Here is a 24,271-nt window from a genome sequence, read left to right as displayed (position 1 = left end):
CGGAGATCATGGCTACGGTTATCCTTGACGCTGCATCACAGACAGGAGCGCCTGCGGTGGTGTACTCAACGACGAACCTGGGTCACGAATTGCAAAACGTCATTTTTTCGGATGAATCCAGGTTCTGTTTACATCACCATGATGGTCTCATCCGTGTTTGGCGACATCGCGGTGAACGCACTTTGCAAGCGTGTATTCGTCATCGCCATACTGGCGTACTACCCGGCGTGATGGTATGGGGTGCCATTGGTTACACGTCTCGGTCACCTCTTGTTCGCACTGACGGCACTTGAGGAACTGTGGTATCGTGTTGATGCTGCATGGGCAGCTGTACCTGTACACGCCATCCAAGCTCTGTTTGACTCATTGCCTAGGCGTATCAAGGCCGTTATTACGGTCAGAGGTAGTTGTTCTGGGTACTGATTTCTCAGGATCTATGCACCCAAATTGCGTGAAAATGTAATCACATATCAGTTCTAGTATAATATATTTGTCCAATGAATACCCGTTTATCATCTGCATTTCTTCTTGGTGGAGCAACTTTAATGGCCAGTAGTGTATAACTTTGATTAGCAATTACCGTATGATCTATGTATGGAAGAAATAATTATAATGCATAATGGATTCAAATGCTTGATACGCTAATGTACTACTTCGTCTTGTTGATTATGAACATTTGGCTAGAGTACCTTAAGGGAGTCCGTTGTCATGAGGGTGACCTGGTGCCCTCTCTGCAGCAGCGCCTTGGACAGGATGTGGAACGGCAGCTGGTGGCTGATGGATGGAGTTGGTGCGATCATCAAGATCTTGGCTGCCGACGAGGCGCTTATCAGCGCCAGCAGCCACACTGTAACCACTCGCAACATGGTTCCTCCTGCAATAAACAATCTCCTCTTTCAGCAGATACGTAGGTGATGTCTTTTGGGTAACATACATGTAGGGGTAACGTGGGCCAACTGTTAAAATATCAATGTTAATATTAAGCTAACAGTAACTGGTTATTTTTTTAAGCTACGGCAACTAGTCCACCAAACAAGACATCATCAGCATCATGTGTGAGGTACTACAGAAACGTTGGGAGCCATTCCAAACCAACCTATGTGTTCTGAGGCTGACCGTTTCAACACAGTTTGCTTTACTGTTTCTCAAGATCTTCACGTTAAAATGTATAATATTTTTCATATGTTGTTGTGTACACTAGAGCGCGCCCCGCTAAGCACAACAGCGTAGACGCAGCGCTCGTCCATCTCCGCACTATGAGATGGCGCTGCCATAGAGACGGACCAAATTCTGCTTCCGCCGATCCGCGTATTAATATGTAACGCAGCCAATGAGATTGCTACTAGTAGAACCTTTTCTCTCGCCGATCACACTCGCGCAGTGATACATGAACGCGTGAGGTATTATAACGAGTGTACAGACCTTCGATTAGTCAGTCTGCATTTGTCTGCACCAGTGGGTACGAGTTCTACATGTGTCTGTACCAGTCTATAGCCAAGTTTCAGTCTGCGCCTAATAAGATTACCATATTCCTGTACATAGCCATGAAGAAAAATGTATAGGCAGTTTTGTCAAGTATCAGAGATACATGTGAGAATAAGATTAACGTACCAATACCAAAGGAACTTCAGATTGTCAATTGTAAATAGCATCCAGACCCAAGTTAAGTAAGTTTTATGCTTGTTATTATTTTAATAAATGTGTGTGAAAATTAATCAAATTCTGTTTAAAGTTGGCCACCGTCAATCTGCTACTCTAAGTGTGCAAGTGGCATTTCTATCGTCTGACCCAACGGCAGAAGATAAACACGCCATGATAAGACCACGAGACATATTGCTGACACTCGCCTACTTCATTAGAGCGACAAGTCAAATAATCTGATGGCGTGTGAACTGAAGGTCTTACAGTATGCACACCACATACGTTTAAGCGAATTCTGGAAACATTTATCCACTCTCACGTCAGAGCTTCAATAACATTGCTTCGATATTATGCAACAATTGCCTGAGGTGTTAAAATTCGGTTCCTTTTTTTTTGTTTGACATAAGGGGACCAAAAAAGTCTTTAGACGTCAAATCATCTGAATATGGGTAATGATGTATTATTTCGATGGTTTTTTTCGTCAAATAATCAATTTTGTGACAGCTGTTGCTAACGTGATGAAGAATGTCCGATTGTTCTCCTCGAAGACATTTGACAAATACATTGTTTTGTATTACTCAGAATTAACTGCTCTTCGGTCCTCTAATGCAACGTTGCGACATGGCAAGGCTAATCAAATTGAGAAGCGATAATTTTCTTCGAACTGCATTGCGAACGATCCACATTTGTTGGTTTCGGTTCATCTGGAACACTCAAATTGCTGCTTAGTTTCCTAAGCTTACGAATACGCCCAGGATTTGTCCCCTGTGACGGCTTTTCCATTTCGGCAGTCGAAATCTTACAGAAGACGGTAGCCAAATCATATGCCGACCTTCTCCAGCCACGTTGCGCGCAGCTTTGATGAGATTTGGAACAACCTCCAAGAAAGGTGTCGCTGATGGGAGCAAATTTGTGCTGAAATCCTTCAGAGCCATTTAAACGGTCTATTCTGAAGGCGCTTCATTGCAGAAAGGTGATCGGGGTGACTTGACTCATCGGTGTTTTTTTTAGGCCTTCACGAAACATGTAAAAAAGAAAAGACACATAGGAAAAAATCTTCATGTGATCTTTCTTTCCTTCACCAATCTGTTTTTTTTAATGCCCACTGAAAGCAAACTACCAATAAAAGTTTTGAATTATAATTTTATCAATCACAAATTTTAAAACAATAGTGATGTCCCACCTCATTATCGCCATCTGATGGTGTTTTGTAAAAACTGAAAACGCGACCTTCGAAAAACCTGATACCTGCTCCATTCGTTATCCATATCCGTTTTCATTCGGTTTTTGACATCATAGCTGAATCTAGTTGAAGGCAGAGTGGGCTAAGGCCGTTACTAGCGAGTTGGTGTGGAAATAAAATGCACTCATGAAGTGTCATGCTGGATAGTGCATTCTGTTGCATTGTGTCTGTAGCGCCAGCTCCCTTCTTGAACGAGAAAATCTTTGAAAATTAGAGATCAGGCTCGTACGGGCAAGGGTCGATTGTTGCAGCAGCAATGACAGTCGATCCTGAACGTAAATAAATGTAAAATATTGCGCGTAAATAGGCAAAGAGGTCCACTACTGTTCGATTACGATGTGGGTGTAAACTCACAGAAACAGTAACAGCCGTAAAATACGTACTGCGACCTGTAGTGAAATGATAATATATATATATATATATATATATATATATATATATATATATATATATATAATATACCAAGAGAATCTGTCAGGCTGAGAATCATTTCGACCTTGTTAAGTCATAGTAAATGAAGTAATAAGTAAATAGATAAAATAATGCTGTGTTCTGTCATCCACATGGCTTACAAAAAACGTACACGATAGATTCCTGAATACTGCCCATCAGTCCGGCACCCTTAACAAGTAAGATTAACGTAAGAGATGGAAAAGATCCAACGAAGAGCTGCGCCTTTCCTCGCGAGATCGTTTAGTAACAGTTACACAAATGCTCAAACTACAGTGGCAGGCACCACAAGAGAAGCTTTATGTATCACCGAGAGGGTTACTGATGAAATTCAAAGAGCATACGCTCGAAAGCGAGTCAAGGCAAAAAAAAGGCTCCGCGTTCTCACCCAGATGCACCAATCTGAACCGACCGATCGCCATGTCATCCTCTGGCAATGACTTGATTTTAATGTAGTGACGAGGGGTATGAGGTCGACTACATTGAACTTGAAGCTGCTACTTATCAGTCAAGTAGCTCTTCAGCTCACATCAGGATGCTGAGTGCACCCCACAGCAGTCCAGTCCTCCACCACCATGGAAAAATCCCTGGCAGTTACGGGAATGGACTCCATACACCAGTCAGACACACTTACCACTGATCTACGGAGGTGGACTGAAGAAGGTTCGGGAACATCAGGAAGCATATTACTTCCTCCAACGTATGTCTCGCGAAACAACCACGACGAAAAAATAAGAGAAATCAGAGTTAATAAGACTTTCATCGGCAATTGTTCCTACGCACCATTCACGAATGGGACATAGAAGAGGTAAAATGACAATGGTACCGTAAGTAGCCTCCGCCACACATCGTAACAGTGCTTGCGGGAAATAGGCGTAGATATTAGGCACTCGGCAATATGGAGAATGTAGAAGTGTTAGAGTAAGTGATGTGCCACTGTGATGGAACAGACATAAAAGCTCGGTCAGGATGCAAAGTTTCTGTAATCTCACGGCGTCAGCACTCAACAAATCAGTGCACAGAACACAGCATTATTTTATTTATTTTTGCCGGTTTTGCTCATCAGATGCGGGCATGCTCAGACACTGATTGCCTAGAGGCACAAGTTAAAGCCACCGCTCAGAACCGTCGTCGACAGAAAGTGGTGAGAGATGGCTCTAATAAATGCTGTAATTCAAAACCTGTGGCTGTGTTACAACGGTCGCTGCGTTCCCTGTAGACGATACCTATGTTTTATAACTCCATGAATTTCTGTAATTAAAGGCCAGAATGAGACGCAAAGATATTCTGCGACCTGTTGCAAGCACCAGGGACACGTCAGCAGTGCTCAGTAGTTGAGCAGGTAGTAAAGCACGGTCCAGTGATTACTGGCGCTAACACTGTCGAATGTTAGGAACACACAATTATGTGGCTAATGTGTGGCAGATGGTCAAAGAAACTTACACTAGAAATCTGGCAGCTGTTTGAAAGCTACGAGAGGGGCGTTAACCCGCAGGAGAGAAGGCACGTCCCCCGTGAACTGCCGGTCTTCCTCCGTCCACTAGCCTAGTCCGACTGTCCCTGACTGGCCTCTCTCTGTAGCAGAGCCCTATTATACACATCCGCAGCCGCCGTGACCCTGAGGCGACTCTGCGGACGGGCGCGATAAAAGGTCGGCCACGCGACGGCGTGCAGTAGGTTATGCAATGTGTCGTCACAGCTTCCGCAGGATTGCCCGGTAACCCAAGTAGCTTTTCGTTTTCTAGCAATGTTTGCATGCCGGAAGCGAGTCACCACTTGAGTGGCGATAAGAGGTGAGCAAACCGTGGCGATGTAAGGATCTTTCTCAGAAAGAAAACGAATCCTTTTTGCAGCTATTGAACCGTGATTTATTTTCAAAGAATATTCTAAAGAATTTATTTTATTTACTAGCAATTCATCAAGAACATTAACGCATTTAATCACACTATGTAAGCACGGAAGTAGTTGACAGGGAGTAACTGATGAAATCATAACCAAATTCTTTTTAACAAATGGGAATTTTATTCACTTTAATAGCGCCTAAAAGCATTTTTTAAAAGAAACAGATTTAAAATTATAATCAGAAAGCAGCCTCTAGATATCAAAGTTACAATTCTTTCAGAGGCATAAAGAAACAAGTTTTGACTGTATGAGCTTTCGGGCAGAGAACCTTGCCGCTCCCTTTTAACACGGCCGTAGTTACGACCGCTCACAACAGCCTCTGAAAGACTACATTGGTGCAAATCTGCAACACACCAGACAACTTTCAACTTTAACAATTTATACAAGCACACAAACTATGCACCCCCCGAAGGAGGGATGGAAATGGTACAAAACACTAACAATTAAAATATTAACCTTGCCACTGAAGGTGCAACTTGATTTTAACTTCTGAGAAAAGTGTGAATACTTTATATACTAAAATGATCATTTAAATAGAAGCCCATGAAATGCAATCTTATATAAAATTCTACAAGGTTGGCCAAACAATAGTTACGATGCTCTACAGTACACAGATACCGCCTCTCAAGATCATAGGCAATAATATCAAAGTTTCCAAAGATCAAAACATATTTCAGGTATTAGGCCGTTACACTCCAAGCAATAAATTCGTTAACACACCAAATCCGGCAAACATGACAGAGGCAGCTATTAATGTACGGTAGATTCATAGGGAGATTACCGAACAACCCGAACCGCAGGTTGCTCTAAACCGCCCCTACTCCACAAGGGATAAACGGACCACCCAATTTATAAACAACTACCTTCCCGCGGGTGGGCAAACGGAGAAGAATGGTGGGACGACCCCAAAGCAAAACGGGTGGTGACCTCACCAAGAAAACAAGTAGAATTTAACAAGAATAAATCAAACAACATATCACCAATCACTTAACTTCTAATAAACTACGATTTCTCGAGAAGACCTGGCGCAGCACCCCCCAAATCGCTCTCCCGAACCGTCCGCTGCCAGCCACTTCAACGGACGCAGGAAGGCGCGCTGATCTCCCGTCTCACGGCGTCGCAGCTCGCACCGGCCAGACTGATGTCGTGGGTTGACTCCTGTTGCTCTCGTGTCGACAGCGAAGTCACTACCCCTCGCTATACGCCGCGGCCCACTGGACTCATGTGGCGACCTCACATGCGCCGACGCTCAAGACGGACAAGCCATCTTGCGTCTCAGTGCGCGACCGACCAACCGATCGATCCAACTGCCCATGAGCATTGCCAGTTCTCTTACTGGCGGAGTGGAAAGACTCTCATTTTGCCGGCTTTAAAGGTTGATCCGTACGATAGACAGTCACTAACTGCCTAACAAATGCGGACGAGAGACAGACTAGCAAGCTGGGGACGAGAGACTGGCCCAGACTGACTGACTGGCGAGCTCATAGCGCCCCTTAAATGCACATGAACAGGCAACCTTTCCCCTTTCCCACCAGAGAGAGACACCAAAGCTGCGATTGCCACAGCGGCGCCACCGCCAGAAACAGAGGGCGACTGCTTCACACTACGCGCCGCGGCGCGCTCTTCAAAACAGCAATTTTTACCACGGCTCAGCTATATTTCGACAGGTATGACGCGTTTCGAGAATTCATTTTCATTTTCAGTTGCTTTTTACTAAACATTTTCATTTCTGATTGTCTAGTCATGTGTTATTCTCGTGCTGCCTTTGACGTTTAACTTCCTCACGCAAAATCTGCAATAACCACACACACTTACACAATGCATGACATCCATTTACAGACTTGAAATAGGGTCTTAAGATACTCTATCAGTTAAACTAAGGTTAAAGAAGGCATTTAATATTGTAATTAGAAATATGTTAGCACCAAAAAAATTAGTAAATTATGTACAGAATGAAAAGTTTGAAATTAATTCAGAAATCCTAAAAATAAAGAAATAAGAAATTGGGTGCATCATTCCATCTCAGACATCTGATAAACTAATGTTGATACCGTAGTACCACCTTTAAAAATGATATTTGACGTAAACTTGTTTTTCTCTATAGAAAATACATAGTCTTCGACATATCCATGACATCGTCTAAAATGTGTTTCACATCCTGTGACGAACATGTACCAGAACGAATTGCTGCAGCGCCAACTCTCTGTTATACAGTAAGTCACTCCTACCACACGTTAAATGCAATTTAAATAGTTTTAAATGAGGATTTTTGGTTTCTTCTTCGCATTACATTAAAAAAAGACAGAACAAGACGTAAAATCACACGGCGCAAGCATGACACAAGAAAACGGAACTGCTTTAATGAGCCCAGACACAAGACTGTGAAATTCAAAACAGAGATATCTTACACTGGAGCAAAAGCCGTGCAAAAAAGTCTTTAAAAATAATAATTACAAAAAAATTAAACAACTCTCAAAATCACTCTGATGGGAAAGTACATTTCGTCTGCAATACGGTGTGAACCAAGTTGTGGAGTACCATACATGTACATCTGCGTCTACATGAATACTCCGCCAGCCACAAAAATGGTTCAAATGGCTCTGAGCACTATGGGACTCAATTGCTGAGGTCATTAGTCCCCTAGAACTTAAGAACTAGTTAAACCTAACTAACCTAAGGACATCACAAACATCCATGTCCGAGGCAGGATTCGAACCTGCGACCGTAGCGGTCTTGCGGTTCCAGACTGCAGCGCCTTTAACCGCACGGCCACTTCGGCCGGCCCGCCAGCCACCATATGATCCATGGTGGAGAGTACCTATATCACTACTAGTCATTTCCTTTCCTGTTACATTTGGAAATAATAGAACGAGCGCAAAGCGAGTGTCTATATGCCTCCATTGAGTGCTGATACCTCTTACCTTCGGAAAATGTACATTGGTGGCAGTAGAATCGTTCTGCAGTCATCCTCAAATGCTGGTTCTCTAAATTTTCTCAATAACGTTTCGTGAGAAGACCGTCGCCTTACCTACAGGGATTCCCATCAGGGTTCACGAAGCATCTTCGTAATACTCTCGTGTTGATCGAACCTTCTAGTAAAATCTGGCTGCAAACCTGCTTCGATGTCTTTCTTTAATCCGAACTGGGGAGATCCCAAATACTCTGGCAGTACTCGAGAACCGTTCGCAGTAACGTTCTGTACGCGGTCTCATTTATAGATGAGCTACACTATCCTAAAATTATTACAAGAAACCGAAGTCGATCATTCGCCTTCCATGCTACAGTTCTTATAGGCTCGTTCCATTTCATATCGCTTTGCAGCTTTACGCCTGGACATCGACGTGACTGTGGCAAGCAGCATACAAAAAAATGGTTCAAATGGCTCTGAGCACTATGGGACTTAACATCTGAGGTCATCAGTCCCCTAGAACTTAGAACTACTTAAACCTAACTAACCTAAGGACATCACACACATCCATGCCCAAGGCAGGATTCGAACCTGTGACCGTAGCGGTCGCGCGGTTCCAGACTAAAGCGCCTAGAATCGCTCGGCCACTGCGGACGGCAAACAGCATACAACCAATGCTGTATTTAGACATTGCTTTTCCCACTTATCTGCATCAACTTATTTTTTCTATGTTTAGAGCAAGCTGCTATTCATCACATCAATTAGAAGTTTTGTCTAAGTCATCTTGTATCCTCCTACAGTCAGTGACGACATCTTCCCGTACAGCAAAACGTCATCAACAAACAGCTGCAGATTCCTCGTCACGATATCCGTCAAATCATTTCTGTATGTACTGAATAAGAGTGGTCCTGTCACACTTCCGTGGTGCATTCCTTACGATACCCTTGTCTCCGGTGAACACTCGCCGGCGAAGACAATGTACTGGATTATATTACATAAGCAGTCTTCGAGCCACTCACGTATCTGGGAAGTTAACCCGTATGCTAAGATCTCCTTTATTAGTTTGCTATGGGGCCCAGTGCCAAACTCTTTCCGGACATCTAGGAATACAGAATCCGTCCATTGCTCTTCATTCATGGTTCGTTGGTTATCATGTGAGAAAACAGAAGTCTTAGTTTCGCACGCGATGCTTTCTAAATCCGTGCTTTTCCGTCTCAAGGCACTTTATTGTCTTGTTAAGGAATTCTTCAGCAAACCGATATTAAGAATATTGACCTGTAATTTTGCGGATCGTTGTTTTAGTCTTTTTATATCTAGGCATCGTCTGCGCTTTTTTCTAGTCGCTTGGGACTTTGCGCGGGGGAGAAATTCGCGATAAATGAAGCTATGTAAGTGACCAGTACCGTACTCGTTGGGATTCCATCCGGACCTGGCGCCTTAATTGTTTTCAACTCTTTCTGTTGCTGCTTTACGCCAAGGATGCCTATTACCACGTCCTCCATACGGGAATCTGTACGACCGTCAAACGATAGTGAGTTACTACAATCCTCCTGCGTGTATGATTTCTTAAGCCCGTAGTTTGCTCTCTTCTAGTGCCACAATAGAGTGTTCAATGAGTGACAGTATAGAAGCCCTCGACCCGCTTAGCGATTTTAGTAGGATCAGAGTTCTGAAAAAGATTTTTTGCTAAGGTATGACGGTGTAAATTGTAGTAGTACGTATATCGCACCGACCTTTTTAGTGACGCTCGAATTTCTATCAACTTTTGCCTGTTGTCGTTTGCGCTCTCTGTTTTGAACTGAGGGTGCAACAGACTGATTCCTCAGCATTCTCTGAATTTTGTTATTAAATCATGTTGAATTTCTTCCGTACTTAATCCACTTACTCAGCACGTACTTCTACAGAGCCCGATCGGTTTAAACTTTGCCCATAATCCCTCTTCGTCCGTCATAACGGAACTGATTTCTATGCATTGTCTAAATGGGGTGCTAACAACTGATTACCTGTTCTTTCTAGCAAAAAGTACTCTCCTCGTCTTCTTGATGGACCTATTAATTTCAGTAACCATCGTCGCCATGATGACGTCATCACCACTAATCCCTTTCAATTTACTGACACTGTGGATAAAGTGAGGCCTGTTTGTAGCTACAAGGTCTAACAAATTTCCATTGCGTGTGGGCTGCCCAACTAGCTACTCAAGACAGTTTTACGAAGACGTATTCGAACCTACTTCACAAGACTGTCTGTGAGTATCATCTGCAGTGAGTCCAAAACTATACTCAGTGGGTTAAAGTCTCCTCCAACTAAGACTGCATACTCTGGATATTTCCGCGCTGCTGAGCGTAGACTTTCTTTGAATGATACTAAAACGGCACGGCGGAATCGAGTGGCTAGTAACGACACCCGATAAAAGAATCTACTCTTTAAGTAGCCTGCTGCCTGAGTAAGTCGTTGCTTTGTGTAGTGCACCTCTGACATATCAAGGGGAATGCTAAAATTTTCCATCCTATAACGCAAGTCTAGCAGCCTGCAACCGCGACCGTCACAGAATTGACAGAGCCTTGGTTGAGACTCTCCACTCGGCTCCAAATCTTCGATCAACTCTGGGAACAATGCTGAAAGTTGTGAGCTCTGCTTGCACACCGCGAGCGAGGCCAGCAGTCCTCACTACTTACGCCAATCGGCCGTACGAGATTGGGGTGTCCTCAGAACAAGGCGACAGACGTTCTCGGTGCCGACAGGAGTCACAACTTCCAAATGACTGCTACGGTGCTCGACAGCCTCAGGCAGGGCCTCTTCCAAATCTCGTATGAGGTTCCAGGCAGACACACCAAACGCACGTTGAATTTCTCTCTGGCCCTGAAAACTATTTCCCTAAAGGGTTCCATTACGTGCCTAATATTGGAGCTCGCCATAGCTACACTGGGCAACACAGTTAAAGGATCACTTTTTTCCCATTGGGACGCAGAATTCTAAACTTGGCTACAACCTTTGCCTACAACTTTTCTCTGTAATGGTGCAAAACCGTGGTGCCCTGAGAAATCACCCTTGGACTTGGTGAATCTTCAACGAGCAAGATGACGACACATGCGAAAAAATGGTCAGAGCTCAGAAGTTCATCTGAACTGTAAGGTGGGTTAATGATGTCGCATTGACACCAAATTTCATCACTATTTTGCGTGACACCACCGTGGACGTGTCCCCCCATCCCACACTTATCAATATCTCATCTCTTCTCTTGATGCCTCTGCGATGGGGGTCAGAACCACAACGCCCAGCGTAGAAATCACGCGGCTTTCTTCTGGATGGCTGAGGAAAATATTTCACACAGAGCACTACTCAAAATCCACATGAACACGTCTCAGGAACTGGCGTAGGGGGCGTCAATGAAACCGCCCATTCCCTTGGGGCTTTCACTTACGCACACTCCACGGCCGACAGTTTGCTGTTAATTGAGCAACAGAACGACGTTCTTCAGAACCTCAGACACAGCTGACAAGTCCTGGACGATTCAACCTTTCTCTAAGGAAATAGTGAGCCCGCTCCAGTATTGAACGTGAGCTGACTCTTTGGAGCAGAGCGCGACCGCAATTTTTGTTCTGGTGTACAGGATGGAACCACTACCGACCTTTGAACGCGACGCGACGAAGCAGAGGATTTTTATGCTTTTTCAGCACTTCCGTTTCGCGCTCTCATGTGGCGAGACCAAGGGGGAGTGAGACATTGAAAAGCACGCAGAGCAAAAAGTCCCTCTGAGGAACAGTGGGGATGAAAACGTATAAACATCCTTTGCTGTTTCGGAACACATCCAAATTTCGTCGAATGGTTTTGAGCGTTTCCTGTGGATTCCTCCTGTATATGAGAATAAAAATTGCGCTCGCGCTCCACTCCAAAGGGATCAGACCACGTTGAATGGTGTCGCTGCCCCACGATATCCTTAGAGGAGGCCTAAATTGTCCACAGGGTGTCAGCAGTGCATAAGATTGTCAAGGTGATCGTTCTTTTGCACGCTCCAATGGAAAATGTTATTTTCGACTGCCAAATAAGTGTAAATAAACGCTCCTAGGGCATGGGTGGTTCCATTGACGTTACCTACGCCACCCCCTGATGACTTTCCGTATCGATTCTGAGCGGCGGTGTGTCTCAGATGTTTTCTTCGGCCACCCATAAGAAAGACGCATGATTTCTACGCTGAGTGCCTCAGCTCTGACTTCCATCGCAGTGGCGTCAAGGAAAGGAGTGAAATGCTGGTAAGATGGGAGGCGTGTGACAACCCTCCCATCGTGCGAAACGAGCACGGTGGCACTAGGACAAAACTGTGATGAAATTTGGTGCCTCTTGGCATTGTTAACCCACCTTACACCTCACTCGAACTTCTAAGCTCTGGCCTTTTTCTTGCATATGTCGACATCAAGTAGTTGCCCATTTTGTGCTAAACAAATGGATTTCTCCATTAAATTTCGCCCATGCAACCGTACAAATAAAACTTCTTCCGCTAGACTATTCATTACGCAGCGGAAAGTTGAAAATGGATTTGTCTTGTATAATTATTTCTTTAGTTACCTGTTTACTGTAGTATTCCTTACTTTGACTTCAATTTAAACATCACACCGATTTAAGTAACTGTTAACAAATGTGGGCGCTACTGACAATATTCCAATTTCTTAATAGATTAACAATGTGTTCCACACTGGGGCTCGAACGCGGACTGGTGCTCATGGTGGACAATGCTGTCACCAAGCGTGCTCCCCGGCCAGACACGAATATTGCGTCTCTATCTGTGCGTCACTTCCGCTTTAGAAATTTCACTTGCATGCCTGCCTCAAGAAGCAATCCTGGCAGGGAGAATACGACGGAAAACGGCCTAGCCACTGCATAAAGGTCGTTTACTTTGAGTGTCCAGTGCAGTATTGAATCATCCATACAGCTTAGAACAATGTACTGGGCCAATAATCGAATCTACGTCTCGTCTTCGCTGTGAAGACCTTCACAACTGAGTTATCAAGGTCGTAAAGTTGCAAGTATTTAATGTTTGAAAGTTTTTATTCAGCTGCAGAGTGCATGTCCCCTTCTAGAAATATCGCCGCCTTCGGCCATCAATCCTTTCTTCGTATACGCGCTTTCCATTACATGATGTTATACTTAGTTCACACTGCGTGTATATCTTAAGTGAATGCACTGACCGATTTTTACGTGAAAGTTTACGTTGATATGCAGCGAACTCGATGATGGAGGTCGATGTAATTGAGTTTTGCGAGGCTTTCATGTACGCCGTCTGCGGCGTTGCTCTTCAAATGCACTACAGATGAAGACAGTTTGCCGCCAGCATTAACCCTTCGACTACCAGTTTTATTCCAACTCCATTAATGTCTTAGACAGAACTAACAAAACGAAAATAATATTTCCCGCCGTTTCCTTTTTCCGCTGGGATTGGGTGGCGGTGTGGGGTTACGACATACTGGTTTCTTCATGAGCACCTCCAAGGTTTCAGGAGACGACTGCACATTCTGAAAACAGACACACACCAGTGGACCTAGCATCTCTCCAAGTTAGTAACTCACATTACAGGTGTTCAATATGGGCATTGGGTGTGATGTGGCAAGCGCCAATTCATAGGTGCAAATCGTTGACACGATGTGTCCGAGAAGCCATGAAGGCAGCCCGCTTTGCGAATCTGGTAACTGGGTTGCCTGTCTAGAGGTGCAAACTAATTCGATGAGAATATGTGGAGACGAGGGTTAACAATGAAACTTGAGGACAGCACAACCTGGAAGTGCTAACCATTAGCAGGAGTCTGTTCACCTGTGGGACATTGGTGCATAGTGGAAATGCCGTGTGGCTAGGACCTCCCGTCGGGTAGACCGTTCGCCTGGTGCAAGTCTTTCGAGTTGACACCACTTCGGCACCTTGCGTGTCGATGGGGACGAAATGATGATGGTGAGGACAACACAACACCCACTCCCTTAGCGGAGAAAATCTCCGACCCAGCCGGGAATCGAACCTGGGCCATTAGGTACGACATTCCGTCGCGCTGACCACTTTTTTTTTTTTTTTTTAATAAAAACGCGGTTCCTCCGCTTTATGGTCCAGCAACGCGACCACTTCTTTTTTTTGGGAACAGGAAGGCAGGGTAAACAAACAGTCTTTATTCGTACAATTGTGCTGTCCTAGGGATAAGAAAAGTATCGAGACAGCAAAAACATTTTGGAAACCATAAAATCAACGCAAAGGCCGCCCTCTTTTTTTTTCATTTTTTGTAACAGGAATAAAGTAAATGACAATCCTAGTCACGTGCGGGAGTGAAAATGAAGTTATCATCTGCAACACAATCCTTGCAGCACGCGGTGTCGCATCATAAACCTGGCAGAAAGCCATATGATCTTGACCATTTCTGCCAGTGTGGGCGGTATTTATTTCTCCTGCGTCGACCATTCGAAGGACCATTATCTGAGGCGGTTTCAGTGTTTACCATCGTTGTGTGTGTGTGTTTTTTTTCACGTTAACATAATGTAGTCATAACTGGCCCCAACAGGTAGGGGCCAGTTTTCTTCTCAGTGTGCTATATGCCAATATAATTGAACCGCGCAATACTGTCTCTAGTCGTTCTGCTGCAGGAGTCTTCTCACTTCTGGGACACCCCAGCTGTCGGGCGGGTTGTGAAAAACACTTCCTAAAAAATTGGAAAAGTAAGTCCTGTATTTCGTATGAGCTCATGTTGTTCTTGTAAATACATCCAATAATCCATCACGGACTTAATATCGTACGAATACAAATATTTCGTCGCATGTTCAGCGATCCATTTGACCGCATACGTCTTTTGTTTGGGAAAAAAGGTCTTGTCCGGTAGAAAAATTACATCCGATGTGATTTCTGTGTAGTTAGTGCGCCGAAGGAAGGCCAGTATTCGACGCGTGAGCATCCAGACGTTCCTCGCTGCGCCACACACTAAACCATATTCTTCCGTTGCTAACAGTCCACAGTTTGTGCAAAGAGGAGAATCGACCATATGAATTGTATGTAATCGACTCCTGGTCACAAGTTTACGGTTTATAAGAATATACCACATCGATCTCGCTGCCGTTGACAGTAATGGAGTATGCACTGCACACCAAATGTGGTTCCACGTTCTCGACGGATATTTGAACTCCATTATGCCGCGGCCATGGTGATCCATCAAGCATCTATAGATCTCCCGAGTCGTGGGTATTCTCGTTGAAGGTACTTTCATACGAACATAACTGTAATCAACAAGAAATGAGGCAATGTGTGCAAGAGAAGGCGAAATATTGCCCACCGCAATAGGGGGTTCGTACGAAGGCGGAACAAATACTTCTATCAGAGCTGACGTTATGGTATGCTTTCTTTGTTGCCAATTTCGTATCATCGCTCGCATGTAAAGCGCCAGAGCTTTGTTTCGCACGTTTGTGAGGTTGAGGCCACCGTTCCGGAACTGTAGCGTTAACGTATCATATTTGATCTTAAATAACATCCCAGTACTAACATAGTAACCAAAGGCAGCCATGAGGCGGTCTGCAGTACCCTTCGGTATTGGTAGGATCTGCGCTAAATGGGGCAGTCGTGACGCTATGTGAACGTTGGTGTATGCCACACGTTGGATCAGGTCAAAGGCTCTCAGTGAGTTGTTGCGTATCGTCAGACGAACATTCTGCAGAAGCCGCCGAGAACTCGCCGCCGCTGACCGCCGTAGTGAACGGGCAAATGTAATCCCCAGACATTTCAGCGATTCCACCGTCTGAAACGGTCCCGGTACGTCTTCCAGACCCCAATGTGCATAATTTTGGATTTCGTCATGTTAACGACACTGCCTGCCGCCGTCCCGTAAGAGTCTAGATGTTCAACAGCCTGACGCACTTCATGTCCTGATCTGACAAGAAGGATCAGGTCGTCCGCATATGCGCGACAAACGAAAGAGTTCTCATTAAGCGCTATCCCAGTGAGTGAGCGCCTCATAACACACATCAACGGCTTAAGCGCTATCGCAAACAGCATCATGGAGAGTGGGCACCCTTGTCGGACTGAGCTGTTAATAGGAATCGAGCCCGCTTCCCGACCGTTTACAATCACCTTCGATGTAGCCCCTCGTATTAGCCTCATAACGATGGAGATGAAAACAGGTGGAATCGCCATTCGGCTCATGACTGACGCCAAGAAGTCATGGTTTATCCTGTCGAACGCACGATCGAAGTCCACAGATATCATCGCTGCTCGCATTTTACACGTTTCCGCAAGGGCGATAACGTCACGGTATTCACTTAACGCCGAGGAGAAGTTGCTTCGCACCCCTACGCAAGCCTGATCAGGGGATATTGTCCTGGATATCGTCAGCTTGAGACGAGACGCTAGTAGTCGTGCAAAGATTTTATAGTCGGTATTTAGCATAGTGAGAGGCCGATATTGATTAACACTGCGACTCCCCGCCCTCTTCGGGACGGGAAGAAGAAAGCCCGTCACAAAATCCGACGGTAGGCGCATGTCCGGACGCATCGCGTCATTGTACATCGACATCAACTGTGGCATCATCATGTCCACGAATTCTCGATAAAACTCTAGCGTAATCACATCTGGCCCGGGTGATTTATGGGCCGCTCCTTTTGTGAGTGCCACCTTTATATCGTCTTCTGTGAGTGGCTCCATAAGCGCTGCCTTATCCGTCTCTGTCAGTGCCGTTTGCGGATGTTGCAGTATCTCTTCCCCCACCAGACGGTCCGTCGGTGTACCGGCATAGAGGTGGCGGAAATGCTCTAAAAATTCATTTGCAATGTCCTGTTGTGTTGTCAGTTGACGGCCATCTAAACCGTGGAGCACTGTTACCAACGTTTATGGCGGTAACGTTTATGTTCCCGCGACACATGGTGCATCGAGGTACGTTCCCCAGTGATGGTGTCGAGACATCTTGGCCGTATTGGGATGCCACTCAGTCGTCGTCGCGTAATCGATAGGATTTGTGTCTTGACACGATGAACTTCCGCATGATATTCTGCAGACGGCACCTGGAAGGACAGGTCACGGAGCATGGTGTAATAATAATCAAGAGTGTCTCTTTGCCATCTCGTCTTATCTCGACCATACTGTATGAGAGCTCTTCTTATTGCCGGCTGGGTACACTCGAGCCACCATTGAAGCACGGAGGTATATGTTGGTAGACGGCGTTGACATGTGTCCCATACCTCCTCGACTCTCTGACGACATTCGGGGTCCGCCAAAAGTGACGAATTGAGCTTCCATGTCCCGCGGCTTCTCCACACACTTTGCCTAGGGAGTGATATGGTACAAATGTAAGCCAGATGATCAGTAAATGCCGCAGGCCATCGTTCCGCGTCGACCACCTTATCCTGTAGGCCAACCGAAACATATATTCGATCGAGTCTGCTCGCCGAGTGACTGGCATAAAAAGTATATCCCTCACGGTTCCTACGAATCATGTCCCAGGTGTCGCTTAACTCCAGATCCCGGCATAGCACATGCAATTCACGACAGGTATTGTAATGTGGAGTCTGGTCTTTTTGGGCTAAAACACAATTGAACTCACCACCTATAATGAAATGATCGAATCTACCGGTAAATAAGGGCACAATCTCTTCCGAATAATATCTCGCACGCGCCCGTCTGTTGTCTGTGCCGGAAGGGGCATAAACATTGAGAATGCGAATTCCATTAACAGTTATCGCCAGTCCTCGTGCCGAAGGTAGATAAGCCAGGTCTCGGACCGGAATCGCGTCCCGGACCAATATCGCCTTTCCACAGTCGTTGTTCGAGTGCGGCGAGGTGTAGGAGATGTATCCAAGGACTTCCTGGAACTCAGGATGTAAATTTCCTGCACCATCAGTATATCTACATCCGACCCATATATCATGTCCCTAAACAACTGCTGTTTCACGGGCGATCTAATGGTATTTACATTCACTGTCCCTATTCTGTATGCCTGGGGTAGAGTAGCTGTCATCTCCACATGATGTTAAAATGACGAAGTTTCACTGTATCGATAGTCCCTTTGCACATCCGCAGAGGGTCGCCCGACGGACGTGTCCCTGCGGCATTAGGTTTCTTGATGCGGACGGATGCGGGTCCCCACCAGTAGAATGGTCCGCATCGATGATTTCGTCGTCCTGCTCATACCAGCTGATATTACTGGGGTGCTCCAAATTTTCCTGTGCGGCATTGATGTGTGACATCTGTTGTTCTTTCGCAGCTTTAGACTCCACTGCAGAAGGGGTAGCAGGCCCCTGAGCGGATGCGTCGTCTGAACGACATATCTTTTCACTGTCCGAATTCATATGGTCTGCGACGTCCGAAGCTTGTGGTTCCAAGTCAGACAGGTCCATAGTGTTAGACTCATCTGGGCTCCCAAGGAGAGAAGGGAGCGTCTCCGCAGAGTTGAGTCGGCGCTTCTTGCGGCGCTTTGGCGAGCGTTGTTTGCGGGCCCTAACTTCGGCCTCTGGTGTTGGCGAATCTTGCATCACCTGCGCTCTCGCCGCCGCCACAACGCCCTGGGGCCGTTCCACTTCAGCTTCCATGCCTGTTGTGATGCTGTCATCCTCTTTCGCGAAGCGCCGCCACGTAAGTCATCGGCAGTGACGTTGGTGTAGTCGGATTCTGGAGGTCTCCGCTGGGGAGTTGCACGAGTCTCCTCTGCATACACGCAGATCGAAGATGTCCTTCACCACCACACGCGGAGCATGACCGGGGCTGTCCATCATAGATGACAATAGCTCGACAGCCGCCGATGCTGATGTACGATGGCACATGTTTCGTAAGGGCAATTCGCACCTGTCGGACACCATTGAGTACTGGATACGTGCTAAAACTTGCCCAACGTTCGGCCGTATGACTGATAAGTCTGCCATATGGCTGGAGCGATTCAGTGACCAATGATTCTGGTATCTCGAAAGGCAGCTCGAAGACTCGAATCGTACGCACGCCCAGGCCCGAATGAGCGACTAAAACTTCGCCGATATGACCATCGGAGTGTCGGAACTGGAATCCTCGTCTGGCGGCTTCAATGATCCTATCGCACGCTGCGTCGTCAATCATCTTTACGTAAAGAGTGCTGCTCACGATCGATAAATGAATTCCAATAATCTCCGTGTAATTAAGTTGCACTTCGTCCCTCAAGAAACGTTCGATTTCGAAAGCCTTCGGTCGTGCATACTCGTTACAGAACGTGAACTGTATCGTGGTTTTTCGGAAATTGTGTGCCATTGCGTTTGATTCAAACACTAACACACGCGAGTGACGACGGTGTAAACACCGCTTCTTCCGCGAACGTTCGCAGCCGGGACGTAAACAGGTCCGAGCTGCTCCGCGGCTAAAGGCGGACTGCCCACTCAGCTATTGGTACATAGTAACAACATGTAACAAATTCCAGTTGGTTCTCTGATAACTTGTCGTCGGACACATACGTCCCGATGGAAGTCAAAGGGTTAACAACCTTGTACAGTTTCGTCTCAGGATCGTGCATTGATTTGCATATTCTTCACGAGGCGCTAACGTTGATGTCTGACACACGTAATTGGAGCTCCATGAGGTCTCGAACCAGAGTGCAGTTCGTTGTAAACAACATCGCGGGGGAACGTCGCACCACTCATATCGCGGACATCTACCGGTAGTCCTGATGTCGGACGTTGGTGGCTTCTCAGCTGCTGACATGTGGTCTTCCTAAGACTTGGTTGTTGGTAGCACGGTCCTCTCACTTGATCTTTAGAACTGCTCTTAGCTTTTGCTCGTGAAAACGCCCACATCATTTGATATCACAACGTTTTAGCGTCCATGTTCCCCTACTATATACGAGTAGTTACGTGCAGACGACGAAAGCTTGGAGTGTGGTATGCGCTTTTAGATCTTTGATCACGAAGACGTGATGTAATAACTTTCCAACGACTGTGTGAAATGTATCTATCCTCAGTAATATGTGTGAAGATAGCCTACCTTAGATAAACTATTACTCAGACAGGGAAAGAAACGTAGGTAGAGTCCAAGAGGGTTGTGCCACTAACAGGTTGCCCTCAGAACTTTTATTTGCGTGCTAAATCCGAATGTGTTGGTTGGTTGGCTCATTCGGGGAAGGAGACCAAACAGCAAGGTCATCGGTTCCATTGGATTAGGGACGGATGGGGAGGGAAATCGACCGTGCCCTGTCAAGTGTTGTTTACAATCATGTTCAGGTTGGTGGAAGCTCTGTAATGGTGTAGGGCATGTGCAGTTGGAGTGATATGGGACCCCTGATACGTCTAGATACGACTCTGACACTGAAGAGCTAAAGAAACTGATACACCTGCGTAACATCATTAGGGCCCCCATGAGCACGCATAAGTGCTGCAAAACGATGTGACTCGACCAATGTCTGAATTAGTGGTAGGGGGAATTGACACCATGAATCCTGCAGAGCTGTCCATAAATCCGTAAGAGTACGAGGGGGCGGAGATCTCTTCTGAACAGCACTTGCTGTTGGGGATCCCATATCACGCCAACTGCACACGCCCCACACCATCAGAGCCTCCTCCAGATTGAACATGCCCCTGCTTACATGCAGGGTCTATGAGATTCTCTCCATACCCGCACACATACCTCCGCTCGATGCAATTTTAAAAGAGACTCGTCCGACCAGGCAACGTGTTTCCAGTCATCAACAGTCCAATGTCGGTGTTGACGGGCTCTGATGAGGCGTACAGGTTTTTTGTCGTGCAGTCATCAAGGGTACACGAGTGGGCTTTCGGCTCCGAAAGCCCACATCGATGATGTTTCGTTGAATGGTTCGCACGCTGGTACTTGTTGATGGCTCAGCATTAAAATCTGTAGCAATTTGCGGAAGGGTTGCGTTTCTGTCGTGTTGAACGATTCTCTTCAGTCGTCGTTGGTCCCGTTCTTGCTCCATCTTTTTCCGGACGCAGCGATGTCTGATATTTGATGTTTTACCGGATTCCTGATATTCACGGTACACTCGTGAAAGTGACCACTTCATTGCTACCTCGGAGATGCTGTGTCGCAACACCCGTGCGCTGTCTATAATACCACGTTCAAACTCACTTACGTCTTGATGACCTACCATTGTAGCAGCAGTAAGCGATTTAACAACTGCGCCAGACACTTGTCTTATATGGGCTTAAACGACCGCAGCGCCGTATTCCGCCTGCTTTGCATATTTCTTCACTACTGGCCATTAAAATTGGTACACCAAGAAGAAATGCAGATGATAAACGGGTATTCATTGGACAAATACATTATACTAGAACTGACATGTGATTAGATTTTCACGCAATGTAGGTGCATAGATCCTGAGAAATCAGTACCCAGAACAACCACCTCTGGCCGTAATAACGGCCTTGATACGCGTGGGCATTGAGTCAAACAGAGTTTGGATGGCGTGTACAGGTACAGCTGCCCATGCAGCTTCAACACGATACCAGAGTTCATCAAGAGTGGTGAGTAGCGAATTGTGACGAGACAGTTGGTCGGCCACCATTGACCAGACGTTTTCAATTGGTGAGAGATCTGGAGAACGTGCTGGCCAGGGAAGCAGTCGAAGATTTTCTGTATCCAGAAAGGCCCGTACAGGACCTGCAACACGCGGTCGTGCAGTATCCTGCTGAAATGTAGGGTTTCGCAGGGATTGAATGAAGGGTAGAGCCACGGGTCGTAACACATCTGAACTGTAACGTCCACTGTTCAAAGCGGCGTCAATGCGAACAAGAGGTGACCGAGACGTGTAACCAATGGCACCCCATACCATCACGCCGGGTGATACGGTAGTATGGCGATGACGAAACATGCTTCCAATGTGCGTTCACCGCGATGTCGCCAAACACGGATGCGACCATCATGATGCTGTAAACAGAGCCTGGATTCATCCGAAGAAATGACGTTTTGCCATTCGTGCACCCAGATTCGTCGTTGAGTACACCATCGCAGGCGCTCCTGTCTGTGATGCAGGGTCAAGGGTAACCGCAGCCATGGTCGCCGAGCTGATAGTCCATGCTGCTGTAAACATCGTCGAACTGTTCGTGCAGATGGTTGTTGTCTTGCAAACGTCCCCATCTGTTGACTCAGGGATCGAGACGTGGCTGGACGATCCGCTACAGCCATGCGGATAAGATGCCTGTCATCTCGACTGCTAGTGAGACGAGGCCGTCGGGATCCAGCACGGCGTTCCGTATTACCCTCCTGAACCCACCGATTCCATATTCTGCTAACAGTCATTGGATCTCGACAAACGCGAGCAGCAATGTCGCGATACGATAACCGCAATCGCGATAGGCTACAATCCGACCTTTATCAAAGTCGGAAACGTGATGGTAGGCATTTCTCCTCCTTACACGAGGCAACACAACAACGTTACACCAGGCAACGCCGGTCAACTGCTGTTTGTGTATGAGAAATCGGTTGGAAATTTTCCTGATGGCAGCACGTTGTAGGTGTCGCCACCGGCGCCGACCTTGTGTGAATGCTCTGAGAAGCTAACGATTTGCGTATCACAGAATCTTCTTCCTGTCGGTTAAATTTCACGTCTGTAGCACGTCATCTTCGTGGTTTAGCAATTTTAATGGCCAGTTGTGTATAGTTGAATACCCATGCCTATACCAGTTTCTTTGACGCTTCAATCTAGTACGAAGTGCCGTAAGGACCAGCAGCTGTGTGCCCCGAGCGCCTGTTGCAGGGCCTCCATCCGACGGCCTGTAGCAGCGTCGCCGCAGACGGTTAGATTGGGCAGTGACCCTGAAGTGACGGCCGAGTCTGCAAGTCATCCAGCAGGCGTGCGGCAGCCACTTCGCATAGTGATGGGCTAAACTGCGATTTTCCGATATCAGTGATTTCTGTGAATGCTACTTTTCAGTATCTGTTATTCTTAACTGTGATTTGTCGCAGTTAAGAGTCGCAGTTAAGGAACATTGGTCGTGTATCAAATTTTCCGCCACTTACTTATTGGTAAACACTTGTTGGAGAGTGACGTGCCGCCCCCCCCCCTCCTTTCTCCACAATCTTGGTGTGACACTGACCTGTAACATATCCCGAAGTCTACAATATGCATTTTGAGGCTGTTGATATGAAAGTGGGAAGTACAGATCTTCCAGTTAAATCAGGAATAGCTTAAGTCCATTACTTGAAAGTAACACAGGGAAAGCTTACTTATGTAGGTGGTAGTAGTGTCGGCAAAAAGTTCTTGTGTGTGAAGTTGCCATGTAGAACACCAGGTGTAAAACTTTTCTCCCGAGTCTTGAACAGTGTCGGAACAAAAGTGAGGCATTCATATAACTGTTTTCATTTCTCTACACTTATACAGATGTCTGAGTTCTGCTGTGTTAACATTGCAAAGTCCTGTAGGCATGTGGAGTATTAACCAAAACTGTCATATTGGAAGCACAATCAAACACATTTGTTACGTTACTTGATATTTTCAGGAGAAAAAGGCAATGTTGCTTCTTATTAATATAATACACTCAGAGTCACAGCAGTATTTGACTAACCATAACTGATGATGAATGTGCATGTCGTCATATAATATGAAGGGCTTATTTCAATAGTGGTACAAGTCCATTACCTCCACTTTTCTGTCTATAATGCTTCTGAAATTAGTGATCCAAACAAACATAAATAAAGGTTCATCTCTAGCAAGAAGCCATATGCTTGAATATTTCTGGTATCTCAACTGCAGATTTTTCAGCGCTCATTTAACTTTACGACTCTGTATCTCAAAATGAACAAAAATGGACTTGTACCACTATTGAAATAAGCCCTTCATATGCACACACAGCACATCGATCTCGTGAGGCAAAAGGCTCTCATAACGAAGTACGTACGTCGGTCAACAGATGACACTCGGAAAAGTATGTTAACTGCGCTTTTTAGTTGCTACTTGCGACTCTTAGTTGCGATTTGTCACAGAAATCGCAGTTTGACTCAGTAGCGAATAGCGTAGTATGAACTTTGCTCAACAGATGGCAGTGCTAACTGCGCCTTTTAGTTGCTACTTGCGACTCTTAGTTGCGACTTATCACGGAAATCGCAGTTAGACTCGATACCGTATCGCAGAGATGGACGTAGTACGAACTTTGGCCAACAGATGGCACTGTTAACTGCGCTTTCTAACTGATACTTGCGACTCTTAGTTGCCA

At 45.9% G+C, this 24,271-nt stretch overlaps 1 protein-coding gene across 1 annotated transcript in view; it reads right to left on the bottom strand.

Moving 5' to 3' along the window:
* The window catches only part of LOC126456975 (UDP-glucosyltransferase 2-like), a 39,561-nt gene extending 34,668 nt beyond the window's left edge, over positions 1-4,893 (bottom strand). Inside the window, exons 1-2 of the mRNA XM_050092919.1 lie at positions 4,778-4,893; positions 690-874 (exon numbers count right to left, since the gene is read on the bottom strand). Coding sequence (XP_049948876.1) covers positions 690-866 — 177 coding nt within the window. The 5' untranslated portion in view covers positions 867-874; positions 4,778-4,893. The remainder of the gene's footprint in view (positions 1-689; positions 875-4,777) is intronic.
* Between the last annotated feature and the right edge of the window lie 19,378 nt (positions 4,894-24,271).

The sequence above is a fragment of the Schistocerca serialis genome, chromosome 2 (genome assembly GCF_023864345.2).
Source record: "Schistocerca serialis cubense isolate TAMUIC-IGC-003099 chromosome 2, iqSchSeri2.2, whole genome shotgun sequence".
In the NCBI taxonomy this organism is placed as follows: Eukaryota; Metazoa; Arthropoda; class Insecta; order Orthoptera; family Acrididae; genus Schistocerca; species Schistocerca serialis.
Note: the sequence above shows the minus strand (reverse complement) of the source record. Positions and strands in the feature narration are given on the sequence as shown.